Source organism: Rhinopithecus roxellana, chromosome 10 (assembly GCF_007565055.1).
Source record: "Rhinopithecus roxellana isolate Shanxi Qingling chromosome 10, ASM756505v1, whole genome shotgun sequence".
NCBI lineage: Eukaryota > Metazoa > Chordata > Mammalia > Primates > Cercopithecidae > Rhinopithecus > Rhinopithecus roxellana.
Genome location: NC_044558.1, coordinates 73,994,849 through 74,015,659, shown reverse-complemented (window position 1 = coordinate 74,015,659; position 20,811 = coordinate 73,994,849). Strand labels below are relative to the sequence as shown.

The 20,811-nt window shown below is 36.5% G+C and overlaps 1 protein-coding gene across 1 annotated transcript in view; it reads left to right on the top strand.

The window, feature by feature from the left end:
* Window positions 1-9,870, top strand: part of LRRK2 (leucine rich repeat kinase 2) — a 151,873-nt gene extending 142,003 nt beyond the window's left edge. The window contains exons 48-51 of the mRNA XM_010366111.2: window positions 2,074-2,226; window positions 3,515-3,723; window positions 7,604-7,675; window positions 8,240-9,870. Coding sequence (XP_010364413.2) covers window positions 2,074-2,226; window positions 3,515-3,723; window positions 7,604-7,675; window positions 8,240-8,361 — 556 coding nt within the window. The 3' untranslated portion in view covers window positions 8,362-9,870. The remainder of the gene's footprint in view (window positions 1-2,073; window positions 2,227-3,514; window positions 3,724-7,603; window positions 7,676-8,239) is intronic.
* Window positions 9,871-20,811: the final 10,941 nt, after the last annotated feature.

Genomic DNA, 20,811 nt, shown 5'->3' with positions numbered 1-20,811 from the left:
TATTTTTATTTTTCAAATTTTATTTTAGACTCCGGGGTACATATGCAGGTTTGTTAACAAAGGTATAGTGAGTGATGCTGAGGTTTGGAATACAACTCAACTCACAACCCAGCAAGTAAGCATAGTACTCGATAGGTAGTTTTTCATCCTTTTTCCCCTTCCTGTGATTTCCACTTTTAACCTAATACAAGCCTGATACAAGCCTGAAAACCTTTAAAAAGAAAGGGCCTCCAGTTTATTTTTTTATTTCATAGGTCATTTTATGGGCTCATGGATATCAATTAACTCCTTAAAGTTCCATATAAGATTTGGAGCACAGATGCTTTACTAGAGAGCATCCATAAAGATCAAGCTCTCAAAGATGTTCATCTCCCAAAAAGAGACTGGGACCTAGTTGCATAAACACTTAGAGAGAAATATTTGCTCTCTCTTCTGAACAAGTATCTCCTGTGGCCTTGATCTCTACCCCATGAAACAGACATCACATCACAAATCAGAGGTTGCCTCGTTATCAGTACCCTCATCATCGTCAATACACACCGACTCAGAGGCATATTGGGTAATGAAAGATGACTGCCTTTGAAGCCAGAAGACTGCACAACTTTTGGAGTTCTAGATCTGCAACATGTTTTTAGTCCTAGGTTGGCAAGCATGATGTCAGTAGTCATGGAACCCTGAGCAAATTATTTAGCATTTGTACATGTTTCTTTCTACAATTAAAAACACTGAGATTTGTCATATTTTATGGTTTTTTTTAATTAAGGATCAAGCAAGATAACACACGAAAGTATTTTATAAAATACGAAAATGCCCTGCAAAACTTTGTCCTAATTGGAACTATTTTCTATTAAATACAGCAAACATCCAGGAAGGCATTACCTAAAACGTAGTGGCTCTCGAACAACACATCACATTTTTATCTGCTTTTCTAGAATAGAAAGAAAAGGGGGAGAAAAAAAAAATCTTCCTGCTCTAGGATGTACTAATGATTGTTGAATCATTATGGTATTTTCATGTTATCTATCTGATTTAAATGCAATTTTGACTATTTTTACTTATTCCTGGCTGTTCATTCATACTGTAGTGCCTTCTATCCCCCCACTTCACAGACTGCTTGGTATATCAGAGGTGCTTATCTGTGCAACTCTTTACTGGACGAGGGTTATATAGAAAATACATCGTCCTCATCCTTATGAAAGTACACTCATAATCTAGTGTGAGGGATGCCCTAATAAAGACAATTTTATATTTAATAAGGTCTATAATATGACAGTGACACCAGTGGGGAAAAGGGACTGGTTAGTCTATTTTGATAGGTCAGGGAAGAAATCCAGAGGAGCTGACATTTAAGTTAATCCTCAAAGGACAAGTAGGAGTTTGCCGTGTTGATGTGGCCCATGGTAGCCAATCTGTTTGTGAAATATGTATAATGTCAGATGCCTTAGGTTGAAAGGGAAATATTTTAGGTGTTCGTAATTTTTCTTTATGTTTAAAAGGGGAAAATGCCAAATATTTTACTTTCTGTTTATGTTTGGATGATTTGGATTTCTGTTTCCTATAATTTGACTGGCTCAACTGCAAAGATATACCTTGCTTTAAAATTTGAAGACACTGCAACTAAATTTTTTTTCAACATTTTATATTTTATAACTCTAGATATAAAAGGCTAATGCTTAGTTTTCTGAGCATTCATGAAACAAAGTTTTGCAACGACATTCAAAAGTTACAGATATTATAATATTTCCTTCAGAAATTTAGATATAGTATAAAATTCTACAAAGAGCCACATAGAATTGAAACTAAAAGTAAGACCAAAGTAAACATTGGACATAAACTTTATTTTATTATCAAGAGAAATTAGTATAAAGTAACCAAAAGTATGTAAAATACCAAAGCATGTTATATATTCAATTCAGAATTGTTAGGGAAGAATATGAAATAATTGCAATAGTCTAGCTTGTTTAGTTTTCAAAATAGTGTTTTTACATGCATTAAGAACTAAGGTTGTATTACATGTAGAAATTTTAAGAATAAAACAAATAGTGATGACTTTGTTTTTTTTTTTCTCTGTAGGTTTTCTTATGCAGCTTTCAGTGATTCCAACATCGTAACAGTGGTGGTAGACACTGCTCTCTATATTGCTAAGAAAAATAGCCCTGTTGTGGAAGTGTGGGATAAGAAAACTGAAAAACTCTGCGAACTAATAGACTGTGTGCACTTTTTAAGGTTAATTCATTGGTTTTTAAGTTTATTTCCAAAAGAATTATCTTTGCACTTCATGTGTCGCAGAGGAAGGATTTGTCTTCCTTTCTGCCTCTGAATAGAGAATTTTTTTTAAATGCAGAAAAAAGTTTGTAATGCTTCTCAGCACCATCTTTTCAAATCAGGAACATTTTGTCTTGGGAAAATAAAAAAATAGGAGCATAATATGCATAGTTTTTTCATGGTATTATAAAGAATGCTCTGGAATGAAAATAGTATATTATTGAAAATAAGCATACTGGAGTCTCTGCTAGCTTTGATGTAGTTGTGTCACAGTGTCAAATACACTATTTATAATTAAATTATGGGCCCCAGGATTATCTGCTCTAAAGAAAAAGAGTCACAAAATAATAGACGAATATGGGGGGAAGCACAATGGACTCAGCAAGGCACTAACTAAGGAGTTGGGATCAAGACCCCAGAATGAGAGCATAGTGCTTAGTCTGATGCAGCCCGTGAGTGACAAATCCATAGCAAGCACATTCTTTCTGTGCTGGTGCTGAGAAACAGGACCATTTTCAAGCTTATTTGCTAGCCACTTTATATTTTTATTTTGTTTTGGTTTTACCTTATAGATCTATGATACTCTTGAGAACATTTGAGATTACACACTGTATCTGTAAAAGGAGACTTCAAAGTTTCCTTTCTTAGATTCATCTGACAGTTTTTCTCTGGATTGTGAGAAGGGCTCACAGTTTATGTTCAGAAGAACCAACAGGTCTCCTTGATAAAGGGTTCCTTACTTCCTGAAGTGCCAAGACGATTAGGATTCTTTTATTTCTGGACACTTCATTTTGGTCGTGAATTAGATTATTCACTGGTTCTGGGAAAAAATCCAGTGGTTTGTATCGATATCTCTTACATGTGAGTGACTATAATTTTATATTCCTTTGTAACACTGAGACTTCATGTAAAGCTTTTGAATCTAACTTTTTTTTCTTTATCCTGGGCACATGCATGCTATTTTTACTGAATTAGATAGCTTTGGTATTTATAAAAATTGTATCCCTCTTATTCGTAATTTCCTGAAAATGAAGGGCTATTGTTGTCTTTGATAATTTATACTTTAAGTAAATAAATGTGGCTCTTTGGCATTCTGTGTTTAGCAAAATTTGCTTTGTATAATTTTAATGATGCATAATGTGTGGTGTCATGTTTTCATAATTTAAAATGTTATTTATGTTTTCATATATAAATAGCATTTATCTCTTAACTGGTGGTAAAATTATTAATGTATACTTTATGGTTCTAGGGAGGTAATGGTAAAAGTAAACAAGGAATCAAAACACAAAATGTCTTATTCTGGGAGAGTGAAAGCTCTCTGCCTTCAGAAGAACACTGCTCTTTGGATAGGAACTGGAGGAGGCCATATTTTACTCCTGGATCTTTCAACTCGTCGAGTTATACGTATAATTTACAACTTTTGTGATTCGGTCAGAGTCATGATGACAGCACAGCTAGGCAAGTTTCTTTCCTTTAGATATTTTTCATATTCTCTAAGTCTTATAAAATATGCCTTTATTTTACATTTACTTTTTCTCTGAGCTTTCCAGTGTCATTTCGATGGTCTTGGAGGTTCACACGATGAAACATAAGACTGGTGTAAACTGTGAATAGGGTCATTACAGAAATGGAGGGAGTAAATGCTCTCAGTCCCATAAGAGAAGCAGATTACTGCAGCTGAACACTCAGTTTGGGTCTTACTTGTTTTTTTCCTTTTTACCTAAGGCAAAAATGGGAAATACATAGTGTTGAATATATTTCACTTTTTGAGCAAAGAAAATAAAGAAAATGTTTATTTTAATCATAGTCTAGCCTCCCATGCTTGTTAAAGAATCTCATTTGGTTTTTCATTCTACAACAAATCTTTATTCTTGCAGCAATACATGCTGAACCACACAACCTACAAATATTGACAAATCATGTTTTACTGAAATTTTGTCTTTTTTTGCTTCTATTTTTCTATTTAAATATGATGAAATTGTGATAGCACATAAAATATATTTTCTGCATAAATATATTTGTGTCTTCCTTTGATAATTTGATTTAGAAAATAATAATAGCACATATACAAAAGTTTACAAAAACAACACTAAGGGGTTTAATTCTTTTTCTTTTTCTTTTTTTTTTTTTTTGAGACGGAGTCTTGCTCTGCCGCCCAGGCTGGAGTGCAGTGGCCGGCTCTCAGCTCACTGCAAGCTCCTCCTCCCGGGTTCACGCCATTCTCCTGTCTCAGCCTCCCGAGTAGCTGGGACTACGGGCGCCCGCCTCGTTGCCCGGCTAGTTTTTTGTATTTTTTAGTAGAGACGGGGTTTCACTGTATTAGCCAGGATGGTCTCGATCTCCTGACCTCATGATCTGCCCGTCTCGGCCTCCCAAAGTGCTGGGATTACAGGCTTGAGCCATCACGCCCGGCCAGGGGTTTAATTCTTAAAAAAACTAGAATTTATGTAACTTTAGCAAATAATTAATGAATGTTTTGAACATGGTGAAGACAATAGATTCATTACAAGTATGTGTGAAAGAGGAACATGTGTTTCTCTAGCACCTTCACCTATTTTTCATTTATAGACGTTAGAGTTGCACAGAAGGAGTTAGAATTAGATGCTCTTGATGACTGCGAACTATTTTTATTATTATTATTATTATACTTTAAGTTCTAGGGTACATGTGCATAACGTGCAGGTTTGTTACATATGTATACTTGTGCCATGTTGGTGTGCTGCACCCATCAACTCGTCAGCACCCATCAATTCGTCATTTATATCAGGTATAACTCCCAATGCAATCCCTCCCCCTTCCCCCCTCCCTATGATAGGCCCCAATGTGTGATGTTCCCCTTCCCGAGTCCAAGTGATCTCATTGTTCAGTTCCCACCTATGAGTGAGAACATGCGGTGTTTGGTTTTCTGTTCTTGTGATAGTTTGCTAAGAATGATGGTTTCCAGCTGCATCCATGTCCCTACAAAGGACGCAAACTCATCCGTTTTTATGGCTGCATAGTATTCCATGGTGTAGATGTGCCACATTTTCTTAATCCAGTCTGTCACAGATGGACATTTGGGTTGATTCCAAGTTTTTGCTATTGTGAATAGTGCTGCAATAAACATACGTGTGCATGTGTCTTTATAGCAGCATGATTTATAATCCTTTGGGTATATACCCAGTAGTGGGATGGCTGGGTCATATGGTACATCTAGTTCTAGATCCTTGAGGAATTGCCATACTGTTTTCCATAATGGTTGAACTAGTTTACAATCCCACCAACAGTGTAAAAGTGTTCCTATTTCTCCACATCCTCTCCAACACCTGTTGTTTCCTGACTTTTTAATGATTGCCATTCTAACTGGTGTGAGATGGTATCTCATTGTGGTTTTGATTTGCATTTCTCTGATGGCGAGTGATGATGAGCATTTTTTCATGTGTCTGTTGGCTGTATGAATGTCTTCTTTTGAGAAATGTCTGTTCATATCCTTTGCCCACTTTTTGATGGGGTTTGTTTTTTTCTTGTAAATTTGTTTGAGTTCTTTGTAGGTTCTGGATATCAGCCCTTTGTCAGATGAGTAGATTGCAAAAATTTTCTCCCATTCTGTAGGTTGCCTGTTCACTCTGATGGTAGTTTCTTTTGCTGTGCAGAAGCTCTTTAGTTGAATTAGATCCCATTTGTCAATTTTGGCTTTTGCTGCTGTTGCTTTTGGTGTTTTAGACATGAAGTCCTTGCCATGACATGCAAGGTTATTTATAGATTCAATGCCATCCCCATCAAGCTACCAATGAGTTTCTTCACAGAATTGGAAAAAACTGCTTTAAAGTTCATATGGAACCAAAAAAGAGCCCGCATTGCCAAGACAATCCTAAGTCAAAAGAACAAAGCTGGAGGCATCATGCTACCTGACTTCAAACTGTACTACAAGGCTACAGTAACCAAAACAGCATGGTACTGGTACCAAAACAGAGATATAGACCAATGGAACAGAACAGAGTCCTCAGAAATAATACCACACATCTACAGCCATCTGATCTTTGACAAACCTGAGAGCAACAAGAAATGGGGAAAGGATTCCCTATTTAATAAATGGTGCTGGGAAAATTGGCTAGCCATAAGTAGAAAGCTGAAACTGGATCCTTTCCTTACTCTTTATACGAAAATTAATTCAAGATGGATTAGAGACTTAAACGTTAGACCTAATACCATAAAAACCCTAGAAGAAAACCTAGGTAGTACCATTCAGAACATAGACTGCGAACTATTAAGATACATGTCCACACAAGCAGAGCAGTAGGTATCTCAATGAGTTGTCTCCGTAGTCTTATTCTACCAAAGTGGTTGCATTCTCTAGTTGAATTGTATGTACTTTGGGACCCAAATAGCTTGCTTATAACTGAAGTTATAGTGGAATTTCAATAGGTTACAGTTTGATTTTAAAATAAAGATCAATTTGAACATAGCCTACAAGGTGCTGCATGAGCTGGCTTCACTGTACCTCTCCTGCCTCCATCATCTACCACATTCCTACCAGATCTTCCTTGTCTAGATGCACATCCAGTTCTTCTTAATTACTGTGCTATATTTTGCCTCAGGGATTTGCACATGCTGTTTATTTCTTTGCTTAGTTAAAGTAGTTTTTTTAATGCTTAGTTAACTCATACGGTTTGAAATGTTAGCTCCTGTGTCAAAACCTCTGAGAAGCCAACACTGATTAGGTCAAAGTTCCCGCTTTGGGTTCCTATAACAGCTTTCTTGCATAGTTGTGATCATAGTCATTTTTTTTTTTTTCATTAATGCTAGTCTCTTCACTAGAATATAAACACCAAGCAGGTTGGATTAGTGTGTTTTGGTTTACCCCTTTATTCCCAGGATCTAGCCTAGGACTTACATAGAAGACTTTTGATGCAAATCTGTTGAATAAATTAGTGAATAGTTTGAGAAGAAAATATGATATTTTGACATAGTATCAGTATATCCATCCATCTAAGTGTCCATCTAAATACTCATATTTGTACCTTACCGTATCCAAATAACTTTTCACACACATTACCTCATTTAACATTGTAACTTTGGGGAGGGTAATGTATAAATACTAAGCCTATTTTATAGAAAGGTTAAGCTGTTTTCTCAGACTCACATAATTAAGAATTGCAGCAAGGAGTGGATCACAGATTTTGTTACTTTTTTTTAATGCTGGTCTTTATTCAATATAATTTAAGGGTCACCTAGAAAATAGAACTGTGAATTCAGTTCCAAGGTATTTGTGTCTTAGACTATGAACAACTTTACTTTTTTTCAGACCAGCTTAATATATATTTTTAACGGAAAACTTCCATATTTTGTTTTTGTAAAGGGAGCCTTAAAAATGTCATGCTGGTATTGGGCTATAACCGGAAAAGTACTGAAGGTACACAACAGCAGAAAGGTAACATTTAAAAGGATACTGTATTCCAAACAGTGCAATGACATGAATGATGGTAACATATTATGTGTTTTATAAATTTGTAGAAAATATTACATATGGTATAATCAGGAATTTTAATTGGTAGTTTATAGTATAAAGAACTTAGGTGTAAATTTTCAAAATTACAAGTGATATGAAGTGTTAAATATTTATATTTTCAGATGAAGTAGAGGTGTCAATCACTAGCTTAACCTTAAACTAAATGTGAATATTTTTTACAACTTACCTATATTTACATAATGTTTAATTTTGAACAGTGTTTGAAAAGCTTTATTTCTTTTAGATTATGAAATGTTAATTTATCAAATGTCCACACTCTTCTCGAAATTTAGTAGTTTCTATAATGTATTATAAAAATTGTCCAAGTACAGTTTTTTATAAATAATTATTTAGTGCATTAGTTATAGCTGTGTATATATATACATTTATCTAAGTCAACTAAAAATACATAAGCCAAACTGAAATAAAATAAGAATGTTTTATGGTGGATCTTTGAAACATGATTTCATTTTTTTCTTTTTCTAGAGATACAATCTTGCTTGACTGTTTGGGACATCAATCTTCCACATGAAGTGCAAAATTTAGAAAAACACATTGAAGTGAGAAAAGAATTAGCTGAAAAAATGAGAGGAACATCTATTGAATAAGAGAGAAACAGGAATTGTCTTCGGATAGGAAAATTATTCTCTTGTAAATATTTATTTAAAAATGTTCCCATGAAAAGGGTACTCACATTTTTTGAAATAGTTCATGTGTATATGAAGGAATATTATATTTTTAATTTAAATATATGTAAAAATACTTACCAGTAAACGTATGTTTTAAAGAACTATTTAAAACACAATGTTATATTTCTTATAAATACCAGTTACTTTTGTGCATTAATTAATGAAGATAAATCTGTGAAGTACCTAATTTAAGTACTCATACTAAAATTTATAAGGCCGATAATTTTTTGTTTTCTTGTCTGTAATGAAGGTAAACTTTATTTTAAATTCTGTGCTTAAGACAGGACTGTTGCTTGTTGATTTTTCCAGAAATCTGCAAGGTAGAATGAAAATATTAAGACAGTTTCCCATGTAATATATTGCCTCTTAGATTGCTTTGAAATGCACTATCATATATGCTTGCAAATATTCAAATGAATTTGCACTAATAAAGTCCTTTGTTGGTATGTGAATTCTCTTTGTTGCTGTTGCAGACGGTGCATCTTACACAACTTCACTCAGTCCGAAAGAAAACTCCATTAAAAGTACTAATGAAAAAACATGACATACTGTCAAAGTCCTCATATCTATCATCTAGGATATGAGGAGAGTTTCTGTGTCTTTCCTAGACATGACAGAGTTGTTTTTCAACTCTATCTTTGAGTGTGGATACCCTGAATTTTGTATAATTAGTGTAAATACAGTGTTCAGTCCTTCAAGTGATATTTTTATTTTTTTATTCATACCATTAGCTACTTGTTTTCTAATCTGCTTCATCCTAATGCTTATATTCATCTTTTCCCTAAATTTGTGATGCTGCAGATCGTACATCATTCAGATAGAAGCGTGTTTTTTTTTTTTTTTCAGAATTATAGAATTCCACAGCTCCTACCAAGACTATGAGGACAAATATCTAACACTTTTCAGTTGCTGAAGGAGAAAAGAGCTTTAGTTATAATGGATAAAAATATCTGCCACCCTAGGCTTCCAAATTATACTTAAATTGTTTGCATAGCTTACCACAGTAGGAGTATCAGGGCCAAATACCTATGTAATAATTTGAGGTCATTTCTGCTTTAGGAAAAGTACTTTTGGTAAATTCTTTGGCCCTGACCACTATTCATTATTTCAGACAATTCCCTGTGATAGGACAACTAGTCTATTTAATATTCTCAGAACTTATGGCATTTTACTATATGAAACCTTTAAATTTATTTATATTCAGGGTGATCAAATTCTTAAACATGAAAGATTTTCTGTATTTTAAAGGAACCCATGCTTTAACTTGCTACGTAATTAACAAAAAAAAAAAAAAAAAATACAATAGAGCTCTTTGTTCCAGTATTATCTCTTTCATTGTTACTTTGTATGTATTTGCAAATTTTTTTTACCAAAGACAAACACAAAAAAAGAATACTGTATTTAAATGGAATAATAAAATTTTTAAAAGCATGTTTATGAATTTTTAAACTTTGTGATAGTGTTTTGCTTTTCACATATAGGTCTGTTATCCATCTCATGGGAAACTTTGTATATTAATTTGTATATGGAACATTCCACGATAAGAAAGTGCAACTAAAGTTTTTTCTTGAGAACTTAAGGAATATTTAAATTTAATTTTCTCTAATACGTATAGTTGCCAGGATCCCAGGACAAAATCTGATGGGTATGAAACATCCTATTTTCAAGTTCTCTTAAAAATTTTTTGTAAGTAAATTTGTTTGCTTTTGAGTACTGAAACAAAATATAAGACTTTAGAGTAAATGATATATACAAAAAATAAGCACAGTCACTTCAAGTGTTTTCTGATTAGAAGCATAAAATAACCTGCTAATTATGATCCAAATACAAACATATTATCGTAACAGAAAATATTCTTTTGGGAAAATTTTGAATTTAAAAAAGGGCACCTCTCTGACTAATTCACTCTATCGATTATGTGTGAACTATTTTAACTAAAATGCAACTTACTTTTCATCAAGGCAGTGAAATATATTGATGAAACATAGCAGAATTAACAAAAGAAGATCGTGAACTTTCCTAAGTTAAATGTAAGGATGCAAATGTTCTAATATTGAGGGGAGATAAAATTCAAAACCATTGGGACTTTGCTTCTTTATCCATCACTTTGGGTATCTTAACACCTAACCTGGTAAATTGAATGTTTTTCATGGAGGCTCATCAGCAATTCAGTGAAATAGTAAACTATGTCAACTCGGGAGAAACTGACATCCTCATTCTCCATGCTAGCCAGTTTCTGATCCAGGGTGTCATTGTTTCTAATAACAATTCAGAATCTGGCTGCTTAAAGGCACGTAGGTACTTGGTTCTTTCTAATTTGTCAAGGAATTTGGAGTGAGCCTATCACCCTGATTTCAAGCAAGAGACAGAGAGTCACCTGACCCAAAGGCCTGCTGTCTGAACACACTCTGAGTGAGTGAGCAGAGATGTGGTGGTTCTCTCTATGTGCTGCCACCACACTGTTCTTGATTTCTACCCTTACCTGGGAAGTCTCTACTTGATGTCTGTCTCAGGCTAAGAAAAAGAGAAGAGAAAAGGAATGAGTATTAGCATCTGGATCATGGGACTGCTTCTTGGCCTTTATGAGACTCCACTGTTTTACAGCAATCAGGGCCTACAAAACTAGATGTTATAGAGTAAACAAGAGGTATCATTCTGACCTGGGCTTCACCACATTTACCCACTGAACATTCCCAAGAGAAGGTTGTTACCATTTATTTATGAAAATACCAAACTCCGATACATACTCTATTAGAAGTATTATGGAAAAGTAGAGAATATGTCTACCTGGCCAGAGAATAGAGGATCCGGATCACAAAAAAAGTACAAATATTTAAACAGAGACTTAGGACAAATGGGCATTCAACAATTTCCAGAGTGAAATAACATTCTGCATTCAACAATTTCCAGAGTGAAATAACATTCTAGGCAGATGATGATACATGTGCTGTCTTAGGAACTTGAGCTTATTTTGAAAGCATCCCTATCAAATACATGCTGAAATTTGTTGCAAGTTCCCATTCCTTACAGTACTTACAGGATACACTTAAGTGACTGAAGATGCAAAAGAAGTATATATTTGTGTATGGATATAGCAATTTTATCATTAATTGAGAGATTATAAAGTTAATGAGCTGTTCTTTGCAGAGGGAGTATTTGTTAGGATGAAATGGGGAGAGATGTTTCAAACACCAAGTTTATCTTATAGGTTAAGAAATCCTAGAAGGAATCCATGACTTTATGTACAAGAGATTTATGACGAGATTTCCCCATCTTGCAAAATGAGCACAAAGTAACTAATTCAAAGCTTGTGCTATTATGATAAAAGTTTAAAAGGTTAGTACATAGCAGAAATGTGATATACTATAATGGGGGTCCAGGGGATAAAATCTTTGCAAGCTGATTCTCCCATGTTGGCACTTTTTCGATTTCCTACTATGTTATGTAACACAAATGAGATCGTACATTAGAGTAATAAGGCAACCACTGATAGAAGCTGCATGCAGGCAAAAGAGTATTCTCTGATCATAAGCTTAGTTTAGTTGGATCCTTGCTGCAATCACTAAATTAATAAATCTGTGCTAGTATTGAATCAGGAAATCTCTGCCACAAGCAGATAAATAAAAACTTTCTGCTTTGGCTGAAATAACTGCTTTTAGGAAAAGAAAGAGTATACGCTTATCAATATAGCTTGGGATGTGGACCTCTTTGATGAGACTATACAATTCAGGGTAGACAAAGTGTGCCTATAAAGAAATTTAAAATAAACTTATACGTTCAAATGGAACGTATGACATTTATAATGTCATTATACGTATAATGACGTATAATGTCATTTAATAATGACATTTTTAAGGGCTCTGCATTTATTCCATGAATAATGGAATAAATGGAACATTATTCCATGAATGTTGCCATTATTGTTCAGTTTTTCTTAATTACCTGCATTCACTTTAAAAAACAGAAAAAAAAGAGAAACAGTTGCAAAAGAAAGCAGCCAGAAAGAACATACATTTAGAATTGAAAAAGACCTCGGTCTAAATGCTAGATTTGACATTTACTTAGTAATCTGAACTGGAGCAAGTTGCACAAATGGCCAGAGAATCTTTTTTTTTTTTTTTTTTTTTTTTCCCGTAAAATGGCAACAGTAGTATACCCACCTTCTAGAAGGATGAGTGTAAATTAAGGAATTGTGCAATTAATTCCCAGGCAAGTCACACACAAGCACCACCTTATGAGGCAAGTCACACACAAGCACCACCTTATGAGGCAAGTCACACACAAGCACCACCTTATGAGGCAAGTCACACACAAGCACCACCTTATGAGGGGATTCATATTAGACATCAGTGTCACTAAAAATTCATTTCTCTAATAAAGCACACATACTACACGTTTTGGATATTTGGAAGTTGCTCCTGGTAACCACTAATAATAAGTTCAAGGTGCCAAGGGTTTTAATTGAATTTGCCAAACAAAGTGTGAAAAGAAACTACTATCAAGATACTGACTTATGACATTTCGTTTTTATGCTTTTAGTGAAAGCCATGACCAGATACAGCCAGAAAAATGATCTCTGCCCTCATGATGTCCTTATGATTGCCTTCTCTTCTGTTTCCATTGTGACTTGATAACAATTGATAACATCTATGATTTTTTTCTTTAAACAATTCACTCCAATAAATTGCCTGAAGCTGTTGATTTCTGGATAGTATACATCATCCATTCTGAGTGGGATAATGTTTTGTGCAACAAGAAGGAGAGCAAGTTTGCTCTTTCTGTTGATTTTGGTGGATGGTGTGGGAGAAAAGAGCAGCACCGAGGTTGAAGATCACTGGGTGACAACTCTTCTGCTATAGCCAGAATTATTTTTTTGATGTAACTTACACACATTACAAACAATCTCTACTTTCCTCCGTGCTCCTCCCTTCCCCACCTACAATATAGGATTTTACTATTTACCCATTTCATGTCCACTGTGTCTGAGTAACATTACTAACTAGTACAATGCATGTAGCAGATAATTTTACATGAGAATTAAATTTCACATTAAAAATCACCTACACAGTTCTGATAATTTTGGACAGTTCTTTATTCTTAAAGTGGAAAATTATAAAATAAATGAAATAATTTTAGTTTTATGTGTCACTGCGCTTAGGTAAAGCTGGGAGTATCTTTGGCTCTCAATAAACTGTGTGTTTAGCAAGAAGGATTTTATTTAAAAGATAAATATATTTTTGCCACATACAATAGAATGTCTTCATTGATATATATTTATTTCAAAAGTAAACATAAGTGGTAGCAATATGTTGTAATACCATAAGTTAAATATTATGTTAAGCTTTTAAGTAAATTCAATCACCTCTTCTCTAAATGCTCTCAATATTTTATACACTTTGGTCTTCCATAAAGATAATTAGTATGTGTCAATTACTGAGAAATAAGCTGTCCTTCATCCAGGGTTGCTGATGTTTTGCTTCTTACTTCTTCCTTTTGTGTTACTTTCTTTAAAGAAAATGGTTTTCCAGGTGTTATTTTCTAAATGTCATCATATAAACTGAGGCATAAATTATTTAATTGCTCTCTCAAGTAGCTTTTATGCTTTCAAGGTAATGTAAACAGGAAGAAGGAAAACACATAATTTGAAACACTGACTGAGGAAGATTTTTATAGCACAATTATAAATTATGGAAAATGAGAAGAAATAGTCAACCTGTATCTTTAATCACTAATTGGAATCTTGTGTATCAAAAACTGATGAAAAAAAACTCCCTTGCAAATCTACACAAGCAGAAGAATTAATCTTTTTTTTTTTCCATCTTGTGAGTTAGAATCAAAGACATCATAGAGGTTAGAGACATGGGCCCTGGGCTGTTGGGCCTGGCCCCCTCTCTTATGCCACTTTGTTGCTCAATCTCTCTTTGTACCAATGTCCTCATGTGCAAAAAGATATAAAAATAGACAGTTGTTGTGAGGAGCATGTTGTTCTCAGATTCTCCTTATCCCCAAGCCTAAAAGGACTCTTAGGTGCTTTCTATTTGTTGATAAGAAAAAGGAGAGTTTTAAAGTTTGAAGCTGGCAGATGGAGCCGATATTCTGGTGATTATTCATTCAACAGAGTTTCTTGAGTGAGTGGAAGATTAAGGTCCTTGGATTATAGAGTATGAATATCAGTGACCAGGAAAGCTGGTAATTTGGCATCCTATCAAACTCATACTTTGTGTTTAGCATTTGTTTAGTTGGACCTGGGAGAAACTGACTTTGTGTCAATAAAAATAACATGAAAACAAATTGGCTTGGGTTTCATTTCCAGTAACAAGATAATGATTTGGAGAAGTCCACCTGCTGAAAACTAAAAAGGTTAGCTTAAAAGGAAAGGAAGAATATTAAAATGAACATCTAAAATTACCAAAGATCTGATGAGATGGTATGGAACTATCTGGCCAAAATCAAAGTGAATTGTAAGCAGAGCACCAAAGCTATGTTTTCTTGTGAGCATTTGTTTAACCTAGTGAATCTGACCTTTAGTTTCCCCAGCCTTGAAAGGATTGGATCACATCTCAAGGTCAGGAGTCAAACACATGGGTATTTCCGTTAGACTGGGGCACCAAAGGAATACAAGTCAGTGTGACAATCAGAAGTATAACTGTCCACCTTCTACTCACTGGCAAGATCCTGAAAAAGCTCATAAGCAATTCCTCCCGGAGTTGCCCAAATTCACATCATCTATGTTATTTTTTTTAAAAAATTACTCAAGCTTTTAATTAAATGAAAATTTCGGACAGAGAAGACCTCAAGCAAGGAAATTTATCAGGGAAAAGAAAGGCGTTGTGTAATCATAGAAGTGTCTTTATACCCACATAGACCAGTTGTTGGATGGGGGATGCCGGAAGAAGGCAGAGTGAGCTTGGGCATGGCCACATTTTCAGCAGAGATATTTCTAGGAGAAGGCTGTAAGGTAAGTTGACCACTTTCCCAGCAACTGGGAAGCATTGGTCAGGTCTGGGTGGCATTGAACAGTATTTATGAAAGAAAACTCAATTAATAAATTAATAAATGCATGTGTAAATAATTGCTTTGGTGAAGGTATTTATTGATTCTACTGAAATTGAGATGAGGTTTCAAAGGACTTAAGGTATATGTGGAATGGAAGACATAAAACATGGAGATACTAATTACAGATTGACTCTTCAGTAAAAGCTGAAACCCAAAATAACTACAGTCATGTGCTGCATAACATTTTGGTCAATGATGAACTGCATATGCAATGGTGGTCCCATAAGATTATAATGAAGCTGAAAAATTCCTGTCCCCTAGTGACTTAGCATTGTAGCACAATGCATAACTCATGTGCCTGTGGCAATGCTGACATAAACAAATCTACCGTACTGCCAGTCGTATTAAAGTTTAGCACCTACAATTATGTGAATTACCTAAGACTTGATAACAAACGTGATATTACTGGTTTACGTATTTACTACATTATAATTTTTTTTTTTTATTATACTTTAAGTTCTAGGGTACATGTGCATAACGTGCAGGTTTGTTACATATGTATACTTATGCCATGTTGGTGTGCTGCACCCATCAACTCGTCAGCACCCATCAATTCATCATTTATATCATGTATAACTCCCCAATGCAATCCCTCCCTCCTCCCCCCTCCCCATGATAGGCCCCAGTGTGTGATGTTCCCCTTTCCGAGTCCAAGTGATCTCATTGTTCAGTTCCCACCTATGAGTGAGAACATGCGGTGTTTGGTTTTCTCTTCTTGTGATAGTTTGCTAAGAATGATGGTTTCCAGCTGCATCCATGTCCCTACAAAGGACGCAAACTCATCCGTTTTTATGGCTGCATAGTATTCCATGGTGTATATGTGCTACATTTTCTTAATCCAGTCTGTCACAGATGGACATTTGGGTTGATTCCAAGTCTTTGCTATTGTGAATAGTGCTGCAATAAACATATGTGTGCATGTGTCTTTGTAGTAGAATAATTTATAATCCTTTGGGTATATACCCAGTAGTGGGATGGCTGGGTCATATGGTACATCTAGTTCTAGATCCTTGAGGAATTGCCATACTGTTTTCCATAATGGTTGAACTAGTTTACAATCCCACCAACAGTGTAAAAGTGTTCCTATTTCTCCACATCCTCTCCAACACCTGTTGTTTCCTGACTTTTTAATGATTGCCATTCTAACTGGTGTGAGATGGTATCTCATTGTGGTTTTGATTTGCATTTCTCTGATGGCGAGTGATGATGAGCATTTTTTCATGTGTCTGTTGGCTGTATGAACATCTTCTTTTGAGAAATGTCTGTTCATATCCTTTGCCCACTTTTTGATGGGGTTGTTTGTTTTTTTCTTGTGTATTTGTTTGAGTTCTTTGTAGATTCTGGATATTAGCCCTTTGTCAGATGAGTAGGTTGCAAAAATTTTCTCCCATTCTGTAGGTTGCCTGTTCACTCTGATGGTAGTTTCTTTTGCTGTGCAGAAGCTCTTTAGTTTAATTAGATCCCATTTGTCAATTTTGGCTTTTGCTGCCATTGCTTTTGGTGTTTTAGACATGAAGTCCTTGCCCATGCCTATGTCCTGAATGGTACTACCTAGATTTTCTTCTAGGGTTTTTATGGTATTAGGTCTAACATTTAAGTCTCTAAACCATCTTGAATTAATCTTCGTATAAGGAGTAAGGAAAGGATCCAGTTTCAGCTTTCTACTTATGGCTAGCCAATTTTCCCACAACCATTTATTAAATAGGGAATCCTTTCCCGATTTCTTGTTTCTCTCAGGTTTTTCAAAGATCAGATGGCTGTAGATGTGTGGTGTTATTTTTGAGGACTCTGTTCTGTTCCATTGGTCTATATCTCTGTTTTGGTGCCAGTACCATGCTGTTTTGGTTACTGCACTTGTAGTACAGTTTGAAGTCAGGTAGCGTGACACCTCCAGCTTTGTCCTTTTGACTTAGGATTGTCTTGGCAATGCGGGCTCTTTTTTGGTTCCATATGAACTTTAAAGCAGTTTTTTCCAATTCTGTGAAGAAACTCATTGGTAGCTTGATGGGGATGGCATTGAATCGATAAATAACCTTGGGGAGTATGGCCATTTTCACGATATTGATTCTTCCTACCCATGAGCATGGTATGTTCTTCCATTTGTTTGTGTCCTCTTTGATTTCACTGAGCAGTGGTTTGTAGTTCTCCTTGAAGAGGTCCTTGACATCCCTTGTAAGTTGGCTTCCTAGGTATTTTATTCTCTTTGAAGCAATTGTGAATGGAAGTTCATTCCTGATTTGGCTCTCTGCTTGTCTGTTGCTGGTGTATAAGAATGCTTGTGATTTTTGCACATTAATTTTGTATCCTGAGACTTTGCTGAAGTTGCTTATCAGCTTAAGGAGATTTTGGGCTGAGACGATGGGGTTTTCTAAATATACAATCATGTCATCTGCAAACAGGGACAATTTGACTTCTTCTTTTCCTAACTGAACACCCTTGATTTCTTTCTCTTGCCTGATTGCCCTAGCCAGAACTTCCAACACTATGTTGAATAGGAGTGGTGAGAGAGGGCATCCCTGTCTTGTGCCAGTTTTCAAAGGGAATTTTTCCAGTTTTTGCCCACTCAGTATGATATTAGCTGTGGGTTTGTCATTCAGGAGCAGGTTGTTCAGTTTCCATGTAGTTGAGCAGTTTTGATTGAGTTTCTTAGTCCTGAGTTCTAGTTTGATTGCACTGTGGTCTGAGAGACAGTTTGTTATAATTTCTGTTCTTTTATATTTGCTGAGGAGTGCTTTACTTCCAATTATGTGGTCAATTTTGGAATAAGTGCGATGTGGTGCTGAGAAGAATGTATATTCTGTTGATTTGGGGTGGAGAGTTCTATAGATGTCCATTAGGTCCGCTTGGTGCAGAGATGAGTTCAATTCCTGGATATCCTTGTTAACTTTCTGTATCGTTGATCTGTCTAATGTTGACAGTGGAGTGTTGAAGTCTCCCATTATTATTGTATGGGAGTCTAAGTCTCTTTGTAAGTCTCTAAGGACTTGCTTTATGAATCTGGGTGCTCCTGTATTGGGTGCATATATATTTAGGAGAGTTAGCTCTTCCTGTTGAATTGATCCCTTTACCATTATGTAATGGCCTTCTTTGTCTCTTTTGATCTTTGATCATTTAAAATCTGTTTTATCAGAGACTAGTACTGCAACCCCTGCTTTTTTTTGTTCTCCATTTGCTTGGTAGATCTTCCTCCATCCCTTTATTTTGAGCCTATGTATGTCTCTGCATGTGAGATGGGTCTCCTGAATACAGCAGACTGATGGGTCTTGACTCTTTATCCAGTTTGCCAGTCTGTGTCTTTTAATTGGAGCATTTAGTCCATTGACATTTAAGGTTAATATTGTTATGTATGAACTTGATCCTGCCATTATGACATTAACTGGTTATTTTGCTCATTAGTTGTTGCAGTGTCTTCCTAGCCTCGATGGTCTTTACATTTTGGCATGTTTTTGCAATGGCTGGTACCGGTTGTTCCTTTCCATGTTTAGGGCTTCCTTCAGGGTCTCTTGTAAGGCAGGCCTGGTGGTGACAAAATCTCTAAGCATTTGCTTATCTGTACAGGATTTTATTTCTCCCTCACTTATGAAACTTAGTTTGGCTGGATATGAAATTCTGGGTTTAAAATTCTTTTCTTTAAGAACGTTGAATATTGGCCCCCACTCTCTTCTGGCTTGTAGAGTTTCTGCCGAGAGATCTGCCGTTAGTCTGATGGGCTTCCCTTTGTGGGTAACCCGACCTTTCTCTCTGGCTGCCCTTAAGATTTTTTCCTTCATTTCAACTTTGGTGAATCTGTCAATTATGTGTCTTGGAGTTGCTCTTCTGGAGGAGTATCTTTGTGGTGTTCTCTGTATTTCCTGAATTTGAATGTTGGCCTGCCCTACTAGGTTGGGGAAGTTCTCCTGGATGATATCCTGAAGAGTGTTTTCCAACTTGGTTCCATTTTCCCCCTCACTTTCAGGCACCCCAATCAGACGTCGATTTGGTCTTTTTACATAATCCCATACTTCTTGCAGGCTTTGTTCATTTCTTTTTCTTCTTTTTTCTTTTGGTTTCTCTTCTCACTTCATTTCATTCATTTGATCCTCAATCGCTGATACTCTTTCTTCCAGTTGATTGAGTCGGTTACTGAAGCTTGTGCATTTGTCACGTATTTCTCGTGACATAGTTTTCATCTCTGTCATTTCGTTTATGATCTTCTCTGCATTAATTGGTCTAGCTGTCAATTCTTCCACTCTTTTTTCAAGATTTTTAGTTTCTTTGTGCTGGGTACGTAATTCCTCCTTTAGCTCTGAGAAGTTTGATGGACTGAAGCCTTCTTCTCTCATCTCGTCAAAGTCATTCTCTGGCCAGCTTCGATCCGTTGCTGGCGATGGGCTGTGCTCCTTTGCAGGGGGAGATGTGCTCTTATTTTTTGAATTTCCTGCTTTTCTGCCCTGCTTCTTCCCCATCTTTGTGGTTTTATTTGTCTCTGGTCTTTGATGATGGTGACGTACTGATGGGGTTTTGGTATAGGTGTCCTTCCTGTTTGATAGTTTTCCTTCTGACAGTCAGGACCCTCAGCTATAGGTCTGTTGGAGATTGCTTGAAGTCCACTCCAGACCCTGTTTGCCTGGGTATCAGCAGCAGAGGTTGCCGAAGATAGAATATTGCTGAACAGCGAGTGTACCTGTCTGATTCTTCCTTTGGAAGTTTCCTCTGAGGGGTGTACTCCACCCTGTGAGGTGTGGGGTGTCAGACTGCCCCTAGTGGGGGATGTCTCCCAGCTAGGCTACTCAGGGATCAGGGACCCACCTGAGCAGGCAGTCTGTCCGTTTTCAGATCTCAACCTCCGCGTTGGGAGATCCACGGCTCTCCCCAAAGCTGTCAGACAAAGTCGTTCGCGTCTGCACCGGCCCCCGCTGCTTCCCCTGTTGGTCTTCAGCTGTGCGCTGTCCCCAGAGGTGGAGACTACAGAGGCAGGCAGGCTTTCTTGAGCTGCTGTGAGCTCCACCCAGTTCGAGCTTCCCAGCGGCTTTGTTTACCTATTTAAGCCTCAGCGATGGCGGGCGCCCCTCCCCCAGCCTCGTCGCTGCCCTGCGGATAGATCGCGGCAGACTGCTGTGTTAGCAGTGAGGGAGGCTCCGTGGGCGTGGGACCCTCCCGGCCAGGTGTGGGATACACTCTCCTGGTGTGCCTGTTTGCTTAAAGCGCAGTATTGGGGTGGGAGTTACCCGATTTTCCAGGTGTTGTGTGTCTCAGTTCCCCTGGCTAGGAAAACGGATTCCCTTCCCCCTTGCGCTTCCAGGTGAGGCGATGCCTCGCCCTGCTTCAGCTCTG